At 45.7% G+C, this 20,541-nt stretch overlaps 1 protein-coding gene across 7 annotated transcripts in view; it reads left to right on the top strand.

Moving 5' to 3' along the window:
• The window catches only part of ARHGAP44 (Rho GTPase activating protein 44), a 114,292-nt gene extending 94,389 nt beyond the window's left edge, over window positions 1–19,903 (top strand). For 2 of the 7 annotated variants that reach the window (XM_066615059.1, XM_066615060.1), the window contains exons 16-23: window positions 283–463; window positions 3,766–3,789; window positions 5,469–5,690; window positions 9,788–10,249; window positions 11,443–11,591; window positions 11,946–12,323; window positions 14,674–14,725; window positions 18,527–18,613. In XM_066615059.1, the coding sequence (XP_066471156.1) occupies window positions 283–463; window positions 3,766–3,789; window positions 5,469–5,690; window positions 9,788–10,249; window positions 11,443–11,591; window positions 11,946–12,323; window positions 14,674–14,681 (1,424 nt within the window). In that variant the 3' untranslated portion in view covers window positions 14,682–14,725; window positions 18,527–18,613. Of the gene's footprint in view, window positions 1–282; window positions 464–3,765; window positions 3,790–5,468; window positions 5,691–9,787; window positions 10,250–11,442; window positions 11,592–11,945; window positions 12,324–14,673; window positions 14,726–18,526 lie in introns of all 7 variants that reach the window. The other 5 variants (XM_066615065.1, XM_066615066.1, XM_066615063.1 and 2 more) reach the window with 5 other exon arrangements.
• The last annotated feature ends 638 nt before the right edge of the window (window positions 19,904–20,541 follow it).

Below are 20,541 nucleotides of genomic sequence, written 5' to 3' on the forward strand. Positions count from 1 at the left end.
GATACAGGAAGAAATGCCAGCAAGCAGCCCCTAGAAAAGAGATTATGTTGGCATGAAGAGGAACAATTACTCCTCCTCACTAAAGATAATGGAAAGTCCCATGTAGGCCTGCAAGGATGCGCATCCGCATTAAGAGCATAGATATGTGTGTCTGGTGAAGAATGTCTCCTGCCAAGGTGGGGGTTAGATAGTTATCTTATCCTTGCCAGGCCCGTGTGCTTTGGTTCTAAGGGGTTGTGTAGACTACCAAGCAACACTTGGCCATTTGCTTTCTCTAATTAGATATTGAATTCAACTTGACGGGAAACTATGGCAGTCCTGTACATGTGAACCACAACGCAAATTACAATTCCATGCCCTCTCCGGATATGGACCATGCTGACCGCAAGCATCCGGATCAGACCCGGCGACCGCTCAGTGTGGCCACTGACAACATGATGCTGGAGTTCTACAAGAAGGATGGGTAGGGGGCACTTTTGCTTTGCTGGTGGGAAGAGGAGGGGGAGCAAACCATGGGGTGCAAGCTGAAAAGAGCTGTGCTAGCCTGGTGGAAGTAGCTTCCGTGTTTTCTAGGAGTGCGAACGCCTCACTGCCTTGTCACAGACATCTCACCCTACTCCTGAGTTCCTCCTCAACTCCAGGCATCTAGTTTGTGGCCTCTTTAAAAGGAAGCAGGTTGTTGCACCTGACTTCTTCCTTTCTGCACCTGGCCCCCGTTAGCTGGGTAACTGTTGGATGCTTTAGCCCACATCACAACGTGAGAAGGATTTGTTGCTGGTAAACCAGTTCAGGGATCTCACAGCTGAGAGTGTGAGTCAGTAGTTCTGCTTACCCTCACTTGACCCTGGTAGGCCCAACATGGAACTTGTCCAAGGTGAGATCTGTGTTAATGTACATTTGCTGATCAGTGCTATAAATGTATCCCAAAGGCGATCAGTTGGCCTTTGGGGGTTTGCAGTCACTTTGTAAGAAATTAGGGCGCAATCCTAATCAGCACTTATGCTGGTATAGGTGCCCCGAAGGAGTCACAAACATGCCGTAAAGCACGTTTGCTCCTCCTTAGACGGGAGCCACGTCGGCGCATTCAAATGGGGAGGGGGCGTTTCAGGGCGGGCCCATGGGCGGGTGCGCTGGGAGCCGGGGGTGGGGCAGTTATGCCGGATCCCAACCCCCATCACCGGGGTGAACGGAGCAGCTTCCAGCTGCTCCATTCTCCTCGGACTTGCGCTACCTGCAGAGGTGGCACAGGTCCAAGGAGACCCATTGGGACACGCAGCCCTCACCCACGGGTAAGGGGAAGAGCTTCCCCTTGCCCGTGTCTGAGCTGCTGCAGCCAACAAACCTGTGTTGGATACAGCACAAGCCTCCTGGCTTGCCTGCTCCAGCAAAGGTTAGGATTGCGCCCTTAGAGTGATAGCTTCCAGTTGTTATCTACCTAATGACTATTTTGACACAGTTCTTTTTATCCAAAACTACCCTTGTAGAAAACACAGAGGATTGTAGCAGGAGGTTCCCAAGGCTGTGTCTTCTATGACTGACAGTCTGCCATCACAACTTGTCCTGCTTCTGTTGCCCATCAAAGAGCACTTCCACACGAGAGAGAGAGAGAGAGAGAGAGAGAGAGAGAGAGAGAGAGAGAGAGTGAGCAATGCAACTGTGGCTAAAAATGTACACATGACCGCCACAAGCCTATATGCTCCTGTTGACTCCAGATGCTGTGGCAATTCAAGGTAGCATGGGAGTTCACCAGGCTATGCAAAAGCTGATAGTGTATGTCAGATTCTCTAAGTAAGTTCTTAGTGCTTGTTCCCCTGCTGCAATAAGGGAACAGGGGAAGAACAATAGGGAAGCAGCACCTCCATGTTCTGTTGGTACATGCAGAACTTTTACTTGTGAAGGGCTGAGTTTTGGATAGTCAAAAGCACTGGCAGCTTTTGAGAGCCATGGGTTTGACTGTGGGACAGTGTGGAGGGGCAGCAACTTCCTGACTTCCTTCTGGCAGACCCTGCCTTCCTTAGTCTATGGGTATTGCTGAACATTCATTACTGAATAAAAGCCATTATGCATAGTTCTTCTCCAGGGTATTCAAGCAGTCAGTATGGGTAGATTGATGCTTGCTAGCATCTTCCCCACCCTCAAGGATGAAGTTATCCCTCTGGTAAAGGAAGTGATACACTGGGAGCAAAGACTGTGTGATGTACTCCAAGGCAGTGCTGCTTCTATAGCTGAGTTTTTCATACATTGAAAATCTGGTGCCGGTTTTGACCGTAAAGAGTGAATAAGTAAAACTGTTAAGATGATGCCAACAGTACTTATTGGAAATACTTGGTTTATGCCCACATGGATACATGTATCTTTATCAGAGTGGTCAACTGTATAGATTTTTATGTGTCTGACTAATTCATTAGTTAATTAGTTGATGAAATACCTATTACGCAACATAAGAAAAGGTCTTTATTTGATCATTCTGAAGATAGAAGGAGAATGATGCTCCTTTTTCCAGTGAAGTTTTTACTTATTATATTTGAAAGTTTTAACATAGAAAGAAAGCCAACTCTTTTTGGCATAATTTGGAATATTGAAAACTTCCAATTTTAATAAAATATCCTAGCCTCAAAGTGTAATCCTATGCATATCTACTCAGAAATCAGACCCGCTGTGTTCAGTAGAGCTTACTCCCAGGGAAGTATGTATAGGATTACAGCCAAAGTGCATTTAAAAATAAACAAGTTCACGCCCCATCAGTATCATGAAAGATTCGTGATTAAAAGGCATACTGAAATTCACCAAACACTGGGATCCTTTATGTTACCATAACAGTATGGGGTTTACTGTTCTGCAGGGTACTGGAAATAAATAAAATAAATTCTGTTCGCAGTTCCTGCACAGCAGGGGCAATATTTCAGTGACCCAACCAGATGGACTCTAATAGACAATGAGTGCTGATTCTGTTGGGAACACCTATTTAATCAGCACATGGTTAGAGCGTTTAAAAATTATTCCAGCCATTCTTTTTAATGGGAATGGGCACCAGGGCAGAATCCCCTTCAGTTGCCTGTGCTTCTTAATGTTAAAAATCCCCAATAGTGTTATGTTGCCATGTCCACTAGCTTTGCATACAAATGGAAAAGGTCATCTGTAGATTTCTTTTTGTCAGATTTTCTTTGGGGAAGAAGGAAATGGCATGAACCCGTAGCCTGCATCCCTGTCAGTTCTCCCAAAGTGTCAATACTTGCGACCTTTGCTGGTGTTACCTCCAACAGTTGTTTAGGATGAATGTTAAGTTACCATTCAAGCTTTAATTAATCAAGCTTTAATTCCAATAATCATAGTGGATAATGGTAGAGTTGTGAGCTTTAAATCAGTGAATAAATTTTCAGTTTTTACTTAAGTTCTTTCAGTTGAGAAAATGAATGCCCTTTTTACTTTGCTTGAACGTGCAAAGATCTTACCAGCTTGGGCACTGCCTAGCATGCATTAAGAGCTCATTTCCCCTCCTGTGACCAGTACCCTGGAAGTAAAGCCCGTCCCTGAAGACTCTCTCAGACAATAGCCAGAGCAGCATCTGAAGACATTAGAAGACCTTTTGTTTGGCTGTGCTAGCCCTTTGAAAACACTTCTTATGTTAATTTACCTTTCTGCCTGATATGTGGAGAGACTCTGTAGCCCTCCATACAAGGCTGTGTCAGGTAGCTGTGCTTGGGGAAGTAGAATAAAAGTGTGATGGAGGGAAAGTAACATTTGGGTATTTTTCGTTTATCATAGAGGAGCCATGGCAGAAGAACACAGGTAGGAAAATATAGAATTATCTTAGTACAGATTAACTAGGAAGCCACTGTAAAGTAAGTCAGCTTTTGAAGGAATGGGCTTTTTTCTGCATGTACTGGTATCTAATAATCTCCATATATCAAATACCACCTCTAGTTTACAGTGCCTAACCCCATCCCATTGATCTTGGAGAAAAATTGCATGGAAGTCTCAACACGCACATCTCCAGATCTGCTTTTCTCCCTGACCACACACACCCTTGCTCCAAAGCAAATGCTGCAGCTTCCGCAAAACCCCTTAGTTTCCTCTGGTTCTTTCTTTTACTGACTGTCCTGCTTTTCAGCCTAGTGATGTGCTTCTCTGCATCTGAATGACTAATTCCCATGCTTCTACTAAGCTGCAGCCTTGGGTTTCTCAGCCCCTTTCCCAAAGGCAGCCACCCTAACCCAGGAGGATTGGCGTTTGGCCTTAGTTTCTGTTACACTAATATCTGTATGTTTCTATCCATGCAGCCTTAGGAAAATCCAAAGGTATGGTATCCTCTGGGCAGCTCTTGAACCATTCCTCTTTTCAGTGTCAAGACCCACTCAGTGCCGGTAGAGCCCCTAGACTTGCCAGCTGAAGACCTTCATTTGCCACCCTTAGTGCCGTGGCATGCCAGAGTTGAAGACTGTCCTCGCTGAGGACAGTCAGACTGGAGCCCGTCTGGAGTACCCTTTGACAGAGCTGGTCTCATACCTAGTGTGCTGTGACTGGCAGAGGCTCCCCAGTGTCTTAGACAGAGGTCTTTCCTGGCTCTGCTGCCAGAGGTCCTGAAGCTGGAGATTGAAGCCGGGACCTTGTGTGTGCAAGTATGAGCTTCACCACTGTTGCCCCCTCCTTGCCTTGCAGGAGTTCCCTCTTTTGCAGCAGTTGCTCTGTAATGCAGAGAACATCATATTTCCTCTTTGGAAAATAACAGCAGGTGTCATAGCTGCAGGTTGACAAGTTGTATTCTCCACTCCCACCCCCCCACCCCCCACCCCCCGCAAATTCAAGTTTCAGTGTACGTCCTATCTTCAAGGTTGTGGGTCTTTAGAAAATAACCTTCCTGCGGCTTCTTATTCTAGCTGCTGCTCAGGCAAACCTTCCTTCGATTGTGAAGCTTTGCCAACCTTGATAAGACTGTTGCTTTTGAAGCTGCCTTTGCAGGCAGCTGTTGGGTGTTTCAGCAGTTTTGATCCAAACAAACACAGCCCTGAATATTGTGCTAGCTTTCTCTCTGCAAAGGCACCGGATTGCTCTGGCTGAGAAATATTTTCAACAGTGGCCAAACTTTCCATCCCCTCCTCCAAACAACTGGGGCAACCAGACCTAGGATGGCAAAGGTATCTTTGGAAGGAGCTTCATGGAGGGGGGAGCAAGGCCAACTTCCCTGGACTTTCAGAGGGGCAATTACTGTGTTCCTTTCAGTGGACTTTTAAAGCATGTGATCTCTCTCTGGCTAGACGAAGCCTCTGTTTTTAAGTTCAGGGCTGGTGTTGGCTCCCTGTGTGTCACCCTGGCTGTTTATGCCATCCCAAGAGGGAGTCTGCTGATGATTTGTATCCTAGATGATACCCCTCTTTCCCCCTCCCCTCCCCGTAGTGTGTGTGTTTGTTTTATGCTCTGAACATTGCTTCCAAGGTGGTAAGGGAGTATCTCTGTGTTCCCCCCCATAGCATGGGCGTCCGGGTGATGGACACCTCTTGGGTGGCTCGCAGAGGCACCTCCATAGTTCGTAAGGCATCCTCCACCCCTCCTGCCATGCAGCCCCCTGCTCCGCCTTCTGATCTTGCTGCTACTCCTCAGTCACCAATTCCTGAGCAATCTCTTGACATTTCAGCTACTCCCTCCCCTACTCCAACTAGCTTCGGTTTCCCACCAGGGGCTGAATGGGCAAGGTAAGTGCTGTGGGCAGTGTGAATTGCTGCCATTGCGTTCTGTGGTTCCAGAGTCTCTATGTGAACACATCTGCCACTTCCACTCCTGCATGGGCCCTCCTCAGTTTTGCTTCAGCTGTGCGAGCACACGTACGTGTGTGTGTGTGTGTGTGTGTGTGTGTGAGAGAGAGAGAGAGAGAGAGAGAGAGAGAGAGAGAGAGAGAGAGAGAGAATTCAAGCACAAAATAATGATCCATCCCAGGACCAACTGAATGCAAGCAAAAGGCAAATCGTCTCCTCAAAAGATGTTTAGTTTATTATTTATTATCACTTATTTAAGGAAAGAAAATATTTCTTTACCCAGCATGGAATTACCCAGCATCACCACATCATGTGGAACTACTTGCCACAGGATGTGGTGATCATGACTGGCCTCGATGCTTTTAAAAGAGGATTGGACAGATTCTAGAAGAAAAATCCATGACAGTTTCCAAACAGTGATGGGTATGTGCAATCTTCTGGTTTTAGAAGCTACCTCAGAAGGCTAGGTGCAAGGGAGTGGCAACAGGATGCAGGTCTCTTGTTATCTCTGAAGCATCTGGAGGGCCAATGCGAGGTACGGGAAGCTGGACTAGGCGAGCCTTTAGCCTGATCCAGCAGGGCTGTTATACGCTGTCTTCCCACCCCCACAATGTCGGGGGACAACATCCAAGGCCGTTAACAATAAAATCATAAATAACAATAAAAATATCATAAAACCACAATAGACAAATCATTGTGCAGGGGGGAAAAAAGCTGCTTTGGGTCGTCTTAAGGAAAGAGAGGTGGAGTTAGGGATATGATATATAAATGAATGGGGGGGAAGCAAAGGAGAATAAAGCCAATTATACAAGCAGTAGCAATACGTTGCAAGCAACAGAATAAAATTAACCAGTAAAATTATTAAAATTACATCAAGCAACAGCATAAAATCAGCAGTAAGACATAAAATAGTATCTAATTAATAAAATTCCATCCAAAATAAGTACATTTTTGTCCCCACCAAAAAACTTCCAGGGAGAATACAGCTCTCAAATAACTAGAGAGAGGATTCCACCATTGCGGTACTGCCTGACACCTGGTAGCCACCCATCTAGTCTCCCTCAATGGGCCTCCACATAAAAGGGCTCCCTCAAATGGGCTTAAGGGATGAACAGAACTATCTGGAAGGAGGCAGCCCTTCAGTTATCCTGGCCCTAAGCTGATTTGTTAAACCAGCATCTTGAATTGTGCCTGGAAGCAAACCAGCAGTCAGTGTACCCATAAGCGCAGCAGCCTGATAGAGCCAAACAACTGAGTTGCCACAGCCACATAGGCCATGTTAAATTGCAGAGGAGACTGGCACTGAGAACATAAGAGAAAGCAGCCTTCTTTACTAGATTTGCACACACCTGCTTCTTTCCTGCTCATGGGACACTGCAGAGGATGGGTAGCTCCTGTTTCATAAGAACTTAAGTGCCCTGCTGGATCAGACCTAGGGCGTATCTAGACCAGCTTCCTGTATCTCACAATGGCCCACCAGATCCCTCTGGAAGAACACAGAGAGCTAGCTACTTTTATCCTGTGGCCACTCCCTTGCGTATGGCATTTGGAGACTGGCTACCTCTCATGACTTGTAACCTGTGATGGATCTTTCTTCCATAAATCTGTCCAATCTCCTTTTATACATGGCCAGGTGCCATTACAACATCCTGTGGCAAGCAGTTCCACATACTAATTATGCATTTGGTAAAGAAGTATTTCTTTCCCTCTCTTGCTAGAATAGCCCCATTTGGGACAGCTGCAGCATGTAATAGTAGTTGATATTGATCCAGTATTTTGTATGCCTATGCTTTGATGCCAGTCCTGTTAGCTTCATTATGGACTATCCCAAACACTACTTCAGTTTACTTGAGATTTATCTGTACTTGGATGTACTTGATTTCATTGCAGCCCCTCTGCATCCATTTGCGGTGTTTTGTTTTTTTACTCCCTAGTTTTGTCAATGTATGAATTCCAATACACGTTATTTTGTGCTCTGGATTCATTTGTAGGATCAGCTTTATGGTAAGTGGGTCTCCCAGACAGAACTTCTCATGTTCGCCATAGTCACACGTGCAGAGATTAGGGTTATCCACGTGACATCATGTGTATGCTTCTGGTCTGTGCTTCTGTCGTAAATGTGCTCTCTGCTAAAAGCAAGTATGAAATTGGATGGTCAATGTATTGCATGTCAGCATGCTTGCTAGAAACTGCAGGGTAGGGAAAGATCACACACAAGAAACAAGCCATGCAGGGAAAAGGTAGTAATGAAATGCTCACAAAATCTGCACCTCTCACCTTTTTGTTTTATTACAGAGGGAGAGATTTGCACAAAATCTAACCTGTGCAATCCAGCACTTGCCACGGTTTATCCTGCTCTGCAGGAGCCATCATTTGCAGCTGCCTGTCCCCCCCCCCCTTGATTCACTGTGATCTTCCTGGTTCTTTCTCAAATGCAGTGTCCTGAGGCATTGAGCCCTGCCTTCAGATTGTTGCTACAATTTTGCCTGACTCGTTCCATTCTATTAAATTGTCAAGTTTTGGGAAAGTCTTGGGGTATCTACAGCATATTCCCTTTTTTTTTATTAGTGTGGCTGCAATGCATTAAATTCCTACAGCCCATTCCTTTTACTCCACATTGCATGCACACACACAGTGTGTGTCTACTTTTAAAGGGTTTTTTTCCCCTGCATTTTCCCTGGAGTGAATTAATTTTTTACCCCATGCTCTGCAAGAGGTATCCTGTGGTAGAGTTGTCATTATCTCTGGTGAATTATCTGTGACAATTATTGGAGATGGCTGGAGATGAACTGAGGAGATGCTTCCTCATAACAGCAACTAAGAAGGGAAATGTGGTTATCAGCTCTGAGGTAGCATCATCCTGGTAGCTACCTACATTTAAGCTCCTCTGCGTTGCCAGTTAAAGTATGCCTCGTTTCTCTTCTCCTTTCCCTTCTTGAAATGAGAATTTTTGATGCCTGCATCTGTGCTGCTCTGTTACGAACCCACATGAGCCTGGGAAAGGATGGGGGGGGGGCAAAGCTGCACCCTTGAGATGAGGACATGCAACTTCATTCGACCCCAATTCCATGCTTTCGTGCTTCTTTGGGGCCAGGGTATCCCTTACCAGCAACTGCATACTTAACACTTTACAAGAAGTCCAGGAGTAACTTTGCCAACTTTGGTGCTTGCCTGGCTGTGCATTTCAGTACATACTCCTGCTGTTTTCTCTTGTCCTTCCTGCCTTGCCTTTCCTTAGCTTGGTAGCTCTCTACCTAGTATTGTACCTACTATGCCTCACTTTCAAATAATTGGGCCTCACTTTCAAATAATTGGGCATCATATTTTTCTGTTTGTGCTCTGTGAGCCACTTGTATGTTTTGTGATGAGTTAATTTGCCCCAGAGTTACAGGATGATGAACCTGGGCCTCTAGTCTGAGGTTTATCACCCTTGAAGCATAAAACTTCTGATGCAGGAGAAGGCACATGCTCCCTTGGACAGTGAACCCTTAAGTGGCCCAAGCCTTGGCACTGAAGGGGCCTGAGACCTGATTTTCTCCTCAACTTTACCAAGTACGGGGACCAGGCCAACCCACAGCTTCCATTTTCTCTATGTGGGAAGAAAACGACCTATTGAAAATATCCCCTCCCCTCTGCCAAGAAAGAAACACTCACGACAACAGGTACCTTAAAATGTATTCCTGCTTTCCCAGTCAACATTTTGAGAGATGTTTGAGTCTTTGAGTCAACCTGCAAAGAAGGCAGCCTTGAACAGGCCTAGCTTCTGGTTTCCAGCACATGCTGTGAATTTCAAAATGGATGGCTTATGGGAGAGAAAGCAGAAGCCAAGCCTGTCGCTTTCATCTCAGGAAAGTGGGAGCCTCTGCTCCAGCCGCTGTGCAGTTTGGGAGCTCCTTTTTTCCCTTGACTCTTTTGAGTTGTTGCTTTCCCCCATCCCCTTTTGCTTTGGGCTGTATTCAGAACTCCTGCTCAGTTCCTCCCTGTACAAATGCTCTCTGCTTTTTTTCTTTTTGTTTTGTTGTTTTGGACATTTGCAGCACGGATGGTGTGTCGTCTAGTTGGTCGGATTCCTGTTACATCTACCCATCCCCTGAGGAAGACAAGCCTCCCCCGTACCCTTGCTACCCATCCTTCCACCATTACCACTCCAGGATTGGCCCATGCACTAGACCTGAGCCTTCCTTGCCACTGTACCGGTGGTCAGGATGCAGCCAAACTCTGCCTCCCCCGTCTTCTTCCTCCTCCTCTTCTTCCTCCCCCTACCCCCAGCAACTTGACATTAACTCTAACCCTAAGCCGTATTTCCTGCACCTCCCTAAGCAAAGTTCCCTCACAGAGTTGCATGGTCATGAGACTAACCTCTCCTCTGTTTACATGAAACCCCCCCTCACCTTATCCACACTCGATCCTCCTGGCACTCCTTACAGCTCCCCTATGTCAGTCTCTCCCCCCTGGGTCAGCTGCACCTGTGCCAGAGACAAAGGAGCCGGGCTCATTAGGTAAATAATTGCTTATTTGATAGTGACAGGGCATCATTCACAGTAGAAGGGTGAGAGCCAATTGCTTGCCACGTACCAGAGTTCTGAACACAGAAATGGACCCTAAAATCCACGTCTCCTCCACAGAGGAACAAGGCCCTCCATGCTGTGGCAGGTCTGTTAGGGAGAACTTCAGTTGTATCAGCAGGTGGAGCCTGGAAATGAAGCACTCAGCTGAAGCTATAGTTAAACTAAAAATGGGTTTGCTGGTCATCCAGCTTCCCCAGAGAATTCTGTGAGGAACCCAGAAATTTATAATGGAGAATTCAGAGCTTCCTCACCAAATCTGGGGAAAATATGGCAAATAGATTACTACCTCACCAATATATCTTTGTAATTTAGATAGACCTTTAGTGACTGTTGTCCATCCTACCTGTTCTTTGGAACAGAGAGTGACCCCATTTTCCCCCAGAGTTGCGAAGGCTTTTGAGATTTTGACCTGGGTTGTGGGCCACAGTGCCAGTCTAGTGACTACTCAGACTGTGCACTGCCATCTAGAGGTCCAGGAGGCACACAGTGCAGCCTGGCAGACCTTAATTCCTTCTGCTATCCAGGTTCTAAAATGCCACATTTTGTCATTGGTCTAAGCTAGCTACCTTGAGTAGCATCTTTCTTGCCCCATGTTATTGGGTCCACCTTCGCCATCCCCTTGCCTCAGCTCCAGTATGCGCTAGACCTTTGCTTCTTCTGCTGAGTCTTGGAGCAGATTGGCCATGCAAAGTGTAATAGCTGGTGCCTAAGAAATAAGTTTGAGCTGTTGCTACAATCCCAGAACAGCAAGTTTGTGTTTTAATCTGCAAGACACCCCAACTCCTCCCCTTTCCCCCATGAGTAACAGATGTATGCTCAGGATAAGCACTGGAAAACAGCTTCCCTCCATTTTGTTTCGCCTCATTGCTGTGTACAGAGTGGCTGTGAGGACTGCAGTTCCATTCATGCTCTAGTCATGCTCAGTCTGCTTTGTAGGTGGAAATGCAAGTTTGTCTGTTACTTTGGGTGTGTGTTGGAGAGCAGGGCATAAAAACGCTTTGCTTTGCAAGCATCATTGGCTTATCCAGCTGAGGGGTGGGAGCTAAGTGTGTTTGCAAGAAGTGCCCTTCACAAAACAGGGCTCACAACTGCTTCTTCTTGTTCAACTTTTTGTTCCTTTTTAGCACATTAAAAACCAAGGAGCTCTCTCCTATGTCTGGGCAGAAAGGTAGCCCGGTCTGTGGTCACGTGACATCATGTGGCACTGCACAACAGCCGCCTGCTCCCACGTCGCAGCTGTCCACTGAGCAGAGCCCTCACACTCTGCGAAAAGGTAGGCTTCACATCTGAACAGAAGACTCGGATGAGCAGGTCTAGTCAGGGTAAGACTGACAAAAGAAGTCTGAGGGGTGTGTGTGTGTTAACATATTTTTGCATATTGTGGTCTCACTGAATTCCACTTGTACCTGACTGGTGCAGGCCCAGCGCTGGTGCTCTGTACTCTTAGGGTGCCATAAACATGCTTTATGGCATGTTTATGGCACCCAGTGCTGGCGCTGGGCCAGTTTTGGCTTGGACTCTGAGGCAGGCAGAAAGGCAGGACCAAAAAGTTCTCCAGAATTCCAGTGGCAAATGGCACTCAACTGTGTCTGTCTCTGCTCTCTCTGTCTCATCTTCTCTTCTACAGTTTCAAAGAAGCTGACTCCAGTCCCTGCCAAGGTTCCTTTTGTCCAGTCAGGAAGTATGTCGGAGCAGCCAACAGGGCAGCCATCCCCTGCCAGCCTGTCTCCCACCCCACCAAGCACTCCATCACCCTATGGACTGAGTTACCCACAAGGCTACTCCCTGGGCTCAGGCCCTCTCTCCCCAGCTGCTGCACCTTCCCTGTCTTCTCCTCCTTCCCTGACAAGCACTTTAACCAAAATCCGGCCCACCCCCAAGCCACGACAGAGACCCACGCTGCCACCTCCACAGCCACCCACGTCAAATGCATCTGGATCTAGTCCGCAGTCCGTGGAGCACACCATACTAGACGGCATGTCCCCTGGGGAGAGCATGTCGACAGGTAACAAAGTGAAGGAGAAGGGAATAACAATGGAGTGCCGGGATTATTAGCAGGGGAAGATAATAACTTATGGAGAGTCCAAGTCTCTAGGTTTTTGCTTAATGTGCCGCTGCTCACAGGCTCCACAAAGCAGAACAAACTGTGGAGACAGCCAGCCAGTGCAAAACCAGGGTTTTAGGAGGGCAACCATCATTAATTCAAAAGACAAAGGGTGCACTTTCCTGGTGTCATTGTCTTTTCATTTTTTTTCCCTACAGGAGCCTTTCACATAACCCTACAGGAGCCTGTCACATAACCTTTGATGGTGAAGCAGCAGCTGAGCTGTGCTCCATCTCCCATTTTAACTCCATTAACAAAGATCTCATCATTTCTGGTGTTTGGCAAATATGTACTTCTCAAGTAGCAAGTGGCACTGCCTCTTAAACAAGATAACATGTACAGAAGCATGTGTTGCAGGCAGAACCACTTGACAGGGTGGGGCACTACTTGGGTGAAGGAAACCTACAGTTTAGGCTGAAACGAATAGGTGAACTGAGCTGTGGTTGAGGTAATTGAGCTTTTTTGTGGTTGGTGGTGAGGGTTTGTGCTCAGAGTGGTTGACAAAACAGTGGTTGATCTGAAACTTTAGAGTTAAAATGTTACAACTTCCACCACCTTTCTTTTATGATGTTAGCTGGCTTAAGCATGCTATTGAAAATTGGAAGATAGGATATAAAAATTTATAATCAATAAATAGTTGCTTGCTGCTTGAGAGGAACCTTGAGGGAAAATGAATGTGAGAGTTGAGGGTACTGTAGACTTTTTAACTAACTAAAAAGTCTAACTATTTTTAAATTAAGAACTTCTTAATTAAAAAAAAAGAGGGCTTTTCGAGGCACAACTAGGGATATTGCATGTCTGTTATTAGCCCTTAACTCAGTGATTTTCAGCCTTTTTCATCTCATGGCACACTGCCAAGGCACTAAAATGGTCAAGGCACACCACCAGGTTTTTAGCAATTGACAAGGCACACCATGCTGCCAGTGGGGGCACACATCTCCCATTGGCCCTATTAATAAATGACCTTCCCCCAAATTCCTGTGGCACACCTGTGGACTACTCATGGCACACCAGTGTGCCAGGGCACAGTAGTTGAAAATGGCTGCCTTAACTCCTCCAGCCATGGCATACCAAGCCACTGCTTCATATCACTTTGATGGCCAAATGCAGTTTCTAGAAAATAGAGGTTCTGTTGCAAGTGCGACTGTCACCCCATGTTTTTCTGTCAACACGGTCATTGTGCCGGAATCGGACACGCAGCATTACTTTCATGTGTGTGCCAAGTCTCTCTTTGGCAGGGCTTCCAAAAAGGCACAGCTGTGAATTTTGTTTTTAAAAAAAGTGCCATTCTCCCCCCTCCCATTTTTGTCTCTTAGACCAATGCATTCACAGTCTCCAGTGGTAATGTCCACACTTCTGTTACCTGCAAATTAAACAGCCCCAGGACTCTGCCACAGCAAGGCTTTTTCCCAATAGGAATGCAAGGACCACTGCTTTTCCTTTGTGAATGGAAGGGGGCTATCACTTGGAGTAATAATATCTTGAACCACTTGGAGCAGTAAAATATTGCCAAGAGAGGGAAAATTTGTTGCTGTTGGAGGACCACACTATCTAGGAAGGCCTTTCGTGGGGGCCATAAACAGTCTCTGACAGATGGCAGTTCTGTGCGAACTTGAGAATTTCCAATTCAATTAAAAAGCAGAGAAACAAAATGAAATTGATAATTTCAGTCTGTCTTTGGGCAGAATCCTATTCCCTGGGTTTCCATATCTGTGTGCCCACAGCTTCTGCTCTTGCGAGCCATGGCAAGACTTTGAAGGGGGTGCTTTGCGGGCTGCCTCAGGGCAGGTCAAAGCCTGAGGTAGGTGGGTGTACAGAGGGAATTTTGATCTCCTTCTGCTACCCTTTTGGCCCTGCTCCAAGTTGACGTCTGCTTTCGACTTGCTGTTTGATTTTAGGCTTTGAGGTGTTTCTGTGACCTCTGGCCCGGCGGGGATGTGGTTGTTGGAGTCTCGTCTGGGAGGGGAGAGGGAGGAGCCAAAAAATGGGAGGTAATGGCAGCTTCCGTTGCTGCAGCGTTTACACAATAACTGGCCAGTCTTCCTGTATAACCTGAAGGGACATTTTTTGTTTCTAAGGTTTGCCCCTTGAGCAATGAGATAACCTTGTGTCACCAGCTTCCCGCTGATAGTTAGGAAGACAGGCAGGTGCACTTCTCTGACTGGCACTTTCATTGTGTACTACTTTTGTCTTGTTGCTGCTGTTTTCTTTTCTGTTCCTTTCTCCCAATCCTATTATTGTGTCCTTGCAGCTGTTTGAGGCACGTGATGCAATATTGGATAGGTGTGAGGGGAATGCTCAGGGTAAGCTGGAGTCCCTGCCCTCTTTCCTGCTGCTATCACCGCCACCGCCACCCCCCTTGCCCCTGGCCTGACCTGTGACTGTCACTTCCGTTCCCCAAGACACCATTCACCATTTCGCTGGCCTTGCATGGGGCACGCTAACCCAGAACTGCATGGCTGCTCGAGCCTGCTACCCTGTCCCAAGCTTACTGATAATGAGGTTATTAGTAAACTTGGGGGTGTGCTTCTCCAAACCACTGGCCTTCATGCCTAGCACCCTTTCTAGGCAGGCAGTTTAAATCCATGCAACAAGTTCCTTTCCAAGCCACAGGATTCACCTGCTCTTATCCTGCTAGCCCCTTCTACCAGTGTGACTCTCTCCCTCTACCATTCCATGTGTTCTTTTCCAAAGGGATGTCATGATATTGCCATTAATGCATATTAATGGCACTCATTGCTGTGGATGAGGCCAAATGGGCAGCCCAGGAGCAAGTCAAGGATAAGTATGAGAGAGAATATACCACTACTCACAAACTGAGGGGTTCTCTTGTTGCCTTTTAAGAATAGTAGTCTTTACAGTGTGGTGCTCTGCTAAAATGTAGGCCTCCTGAATTGCCCCCTGCCCAGGAGTTGCTTTCTCATTTCTAAGTCATGAGAGTGCTCTCAGAAATCACTCTGTGGGAAATGGTATTGTGGGAGAGATTTGTGCTTGTGGTACAAGTATCATAGATCAGTGGTGTGCAGGTTTCTTCCCTTCTTCTACATAGACATGCAGAAACCACTCTCATGTTAGGGTGCAATCCTAGCCCCTTGTGTCAGTGCTTTCCAGCACTGACATAAGGGCAATGCAGCTCCGAGTTAAGGGAACAAACATTCCCTTACTTTGAGGAGGCCTCCGTGAGTGACACCCAACTGCAGGATGCAGCACATGTCCCACTGGCACCACTATGCCAGTGCTGGAAAGCACTGACATAAGGGGTTAGGATTGCACCCTTAGACTTGCAGGCAAAGTAGTGACTTATGAAAACACTTTCATGATTTAAACCAGTTCAGTGGGTAGCATTCTCCTGTGAAGGGCAGGCAGTCTACATCCTGACCAAAAGGAGGGTTAGGGAAACAATGCAAATCAGAAAAATTGGGTCTCGCAAGTGTGTTTATGCATTGCTGAGAGGTAGCAGAGTTGCAGCTGTCTTGATGTCACTGACTGCTGGTGTGAAATACTGTACCTATGTTGTTCCAAGCTCAGCAGTGCAGGTAACAATGTGCAGGAGTATTTCAGCACCAGTATAGTACTGTGTCTCATCTCAGGGGTCCCACATGGGGATGTCCAGCATGGACTTCAGGTGACAAGGCTATTGGGGCAATGGGGCCTGCCTCACCTTCCCAAAAGATTTTAAGACTTTTCCCCATAGCAAATGTGAAATATTTCACTTGCCAGCTTAGCATTCACAGTTTTGTGTGAGTTGCTAAGGAACTCTGTCAGTGTTTCACCCCTTCAGAAGGGACTCCACTAGCAATCAAGTCATGTTGCACAGCCTTGATTTTTTTCTTCTTCCAATGGTGAAAAGTTTATCCTCCAGCACTAGGCCTTCCTCCCTCACATGCTTATGCCATCTTTTTTAAATTTGCTTAAAATTGGAAGCTTTTTCAACTCCCTTGGTATAGCTCCTGCAATAAGATGTTGTGAAAGTCAGTAATACAGTAATGGATTCAAAAGGGGTTTAGACAAATTTATTTTTGTTAATCAAGAAGTTCGAGGTGTGCAAACCTTGTGCCCAGCATACCCCATATTCTCTAATCAGTGTTTCTCAGATTGTGGGTTGGGACCCACTAAGTGGGTCAAGAGCTAATTTAAGGTGGGTCCCCATTCATTTCAATATTTTATTTTTAATATATTAGACTTGATGCTAGCATTGTATGTGACTGCATTTTGGGACATGTAACAGATCTGTACTTTTAACAGGCTACCCTATATATGCTTTGAACAATGATAGTAAATGGAACTTACTCATGGGTAAGTGTGGATAGGATTGCAGCCTAGGATTGTTAAAAATTTTCCTACTTGATGATGTCACTTCCAGTCATGACATAAGTTCTGGTGGGTTCTGACAGATTCTCATTCTAAGAAGTGGGTCCCCATGCTAAACGTGTGAGAACCACTCGCCCTTCAAAAGTGGAACAGAACATTATGCCATAGCCACCATGTCTTACTACATAGTTCCTGGAATAGGTCATGGTTATGCATGGAACATTGTATTTCTTAAGAATTTAGGCTGCGATCCTAACCACACTTTCCTGGGAGTAAGTCCCATGGGACTTACTTCTGAGTAGACATGCATAGGATTAGATACTTTTCTGTGTTTACAACTAAGTAAACCCACCTCTATATAAAAGCCTGCATGTTTTCCAAATCTTCCATTTTATAACATTACCAAACTTGTTTCTCAATTCCAGCCATTTTTGGCCACTACTTTAAATATCACCATGGAGTAACTTCACATGATATGAAAGAGGTATCTTGGCAGATGTCCATTGTGGAGATATATTCTGAACTTTACAACATCTGAAGGAGTGACACACTTATATACTTTAGTTCCTGGATGTATGTTTACCCATTTCCACAAACTCAGATCTTATCTCCTAACACTAGCATGGGAGGCACACAGCAAACACACTTCAGGTGTCTCTTTTCAGATCTTGAAAAGTGACCCTTTGTATTGGCAACCTAGGCTAGTATTAAACGAGAACAAACTTCTCCATTCATCGCCACCTCCTGGTGCTCTGGATTAAGCAAGATCAAAAATTCAGAACTGAGGTCCAACCACCTATGTCAAAGCCATCAATGACTTCAAGAGGAGCTGTGCCCTGAAAGAGTTAGTTATACATATTTATAATGCTTTATAATGCTTTCCAGTTGGAGTATTTCTGCACTTATGAGCTAAAGTCTGCATGTTCTTTATATCCCCATCACATGTGCAGAAGGGGGTTCACTTGTTTCTAGTAAGAAGTCTAGGGATACTATGCCATCAAACTAAAAAATAATTTTGAAAATGGGAGATGCAGAACTATCCTTGAGATATTGAATGAGATGAAATACTTGTCACTTTGGGAGAACAAAGATTTTAATTTCCAGGCCTTATTGGCATTGTAGTAATATCCTCCTAGGTGTTTTCCCTAGAGGCTCCCATTTTCATTAAGCCTAGGATAAAGGATATGCTGAAGATTCTCATTCTTGGTGCCTCTAACTCAGGTGAGATGGGGGTGGATATTTTTTTCTTAGAGACTCGTAAAGCAACCTTGCAAATAAATTCACGTACATTTTAAACGCTCCTGCCAGTACACATGTAAATCACTTGTGTCACACCTGATTGCAAAATCAAGTTCTCGTGTCCTGCCTGGTCATTTGGTGGTGATTTTTTTTCTCATGTTCAGACAAGTAGCTATTTTCAAACTTGTATTTAAGACAAACTTAAATGAGAGTTTGACCTGAGGCTACATGATGGGACAGCGGCTGCTGTTGTAGTCCAGAAAGTGGTTACTGAATTCTGTTTAAGAATCATCCAGGAGTCAGAAATGGGGTGCTGAATTTCAGTCAAATGAGCAGTGACATTTGAAGAATGTCAAAGCAAAAGGTGCAAACCAAAACCATATTATGACATCCCTTTTCTCTGGCATTAACAGCATCTAGGCTCTGAGAATTGTACTTAACTGCTAAATGAAATCTTCAACTCCTTTGTTGGTTTCACATGTATGCGTGCGGGTGGGCAGACTTTGCCATGAACAGCATGCTAATTTTCGATCTCTCTGTGTACCTGATTGCAGATCTTGCCCACCTTGATATCCCTTCCATCCATTTAGAGGTTGATGCCACACACCAGCTGGACCCACTGGGCCAAGTCCAGAGAAACTCGGTACCAGGAAAACTCAGTTCAGAGGAGGATTCGGAAAGCACTGCCCTATGACACAAAGTCCCTTGGCCCTCTCTTGTACATATCGGTGCCCGTGAACACTACTGAAGGAGACGTGTCCTGGGACCTTGTCAAGGGGTGTCTCTGCTGGAGTTCCACTTGCCGGCCGCTTGTGCGAGACTGACAGCCCTATGGGCCTGGTGCTAAGCCTGTCTGTGTGGCAAAGGGCGTTGCTGGTGCAACTTCCATTTAATTTATTTTTTCCTGTTTGTTTAGCCTTATCCAAACTTTGCCTTTTTGACGTGGTGCCTATTTATCTCCCTTACCAGCTTTCAGACCCATTACAGAAAAATAAAACCCATTTTCCCTCAGTGGGGATTCATTTTGTTCCAGCCTTATAACAAGAACAGGGGATGAACGGTGGCAGACTGAGACACTGAGGAATTCCACAGAAAACACTCACTGGGTTTGGTGTACAGGCCTTGGCAGTATCTCTTGCTCCTTTTCCTTCCAGCTGTGGCTCCAGCTGGTCCTTCCTTCCTTCTCCCAGCTCTGCTTTCATCAGTGCTGGTTCATCCCTCTCTCCCCTGTAGGCTAGCCAAGGAAAGGTGCATGGTTCTGTTTGGAAGGGAGGCAGAACAGTGTGAACCAATGTCCTTCCTCATTAACCCATGAATGTCTGATTTCTGAAACGTGGCAAAGGCATTTGGGCAGTGTAGACTGCGTATCTGTGAGTCTCCAAAGGAAAAGGGAATTCAGCCTTCTGGGATCTTCTACAGTCACTGCTGTTGTTACCCTTTTCTATTTGACTCCTTCTGGCTGGCAGGGTGAAGCCCCTGAAGGGCGATGAAGAGGAATTTTTACTGGGAGGAACGCACTTCTTTATTTGGCTGTGGTCAGAAGTGGGAGAGGGTAGTAGTTGCGACATGGTGATGTAGAAACTTGATTAGCAATAAAAGGGCTCCCAAGCCTATCCCTTACAGTGTCATGTCAGAGCTGGAATCTGGCCACATGGAGTTCCCATTCACCAGCACGCTGGGCTCTTTCCCCTGCCTTGATGACCAGGAAAGGGGCAATAAATTCCACCAGTAGGGTGTGTTAGAATGGCCAGATTTCAGCTCCCCATAGAGTTTAGCCCAGGGTTTGACTGAGCAGAGCGGAGCTTTCAGCTGTGCATGCAAAGACAGATGTAACCTTTTATCCTTTTAGAAAGAGATGAGATATATATATATATCTGCCAAGATAGATATATATTTGTGTATATATATATAAAGTCTATAAATATATATATATATATATTTGGTTTATTTGGGGCCATTCCATCTGAACTGGTGTATGAAATGTACAATGTAAATTTAAATGCTTATACCTATTCCTTACACACACACACACACACACACACACAACATCCCCTCAGATTTATGATGTCTCAAATTCCTGTTTTTTGGTAGCAGTTTTGCAGGTCTGGATGCTCTCGCTTTGCCACAGGCTGTGATAATGTGCTGTTTATCACCCAAAATGGAAGAGGCAGGAAGGCTTTTATTTTTAAAAAATAAGGTATTCCAGCTGTTCTCCCCCACTCTGATCATGTGATGTATTTGCTGCTCAGCCAGGGGTTAATGGCCCATTAGTGTTTCATGCTGCATCTTCAACTAATGGCAAAATAGACCCAACCCAAGCACTGAGCAGCTCCTTCTGAGGGAGTCTCCTGCTTTTTCCATTTTTGCCCCCCCCACTTCCCCCAACTTATGATCTCATTAAAGTACAGTTAATGACTTCTGTGGTATCTCTGTTTCTCTTGTCTGTTTGAGTTTAATTTGCTGGTGGAAATGAATCAATGGAATGAATTCACACATCACTCTTGCAACTCGCATTTCTCTCTTTCTCAAGGTCCTAACTGGCTTGCTCCATCAGGGCTGGACTATCCAT

The sequence above is a fragment of the Tiliqua scincoides genome, chromosome 2, assembly GCF_035046505.1.
Source record: "Tiliqua scincoides isolate rTilSci1 chromosome 2, rTilSci1.hap2, whole genome shotgun sequence".
NCBI classification, from domain to species: domain Eukaryota; kingdom Metazoa; phylum Chordata; class Lepidosauria; order Squamata; family Scincidae; genus Tiliqua; species Tiliqua scincoides.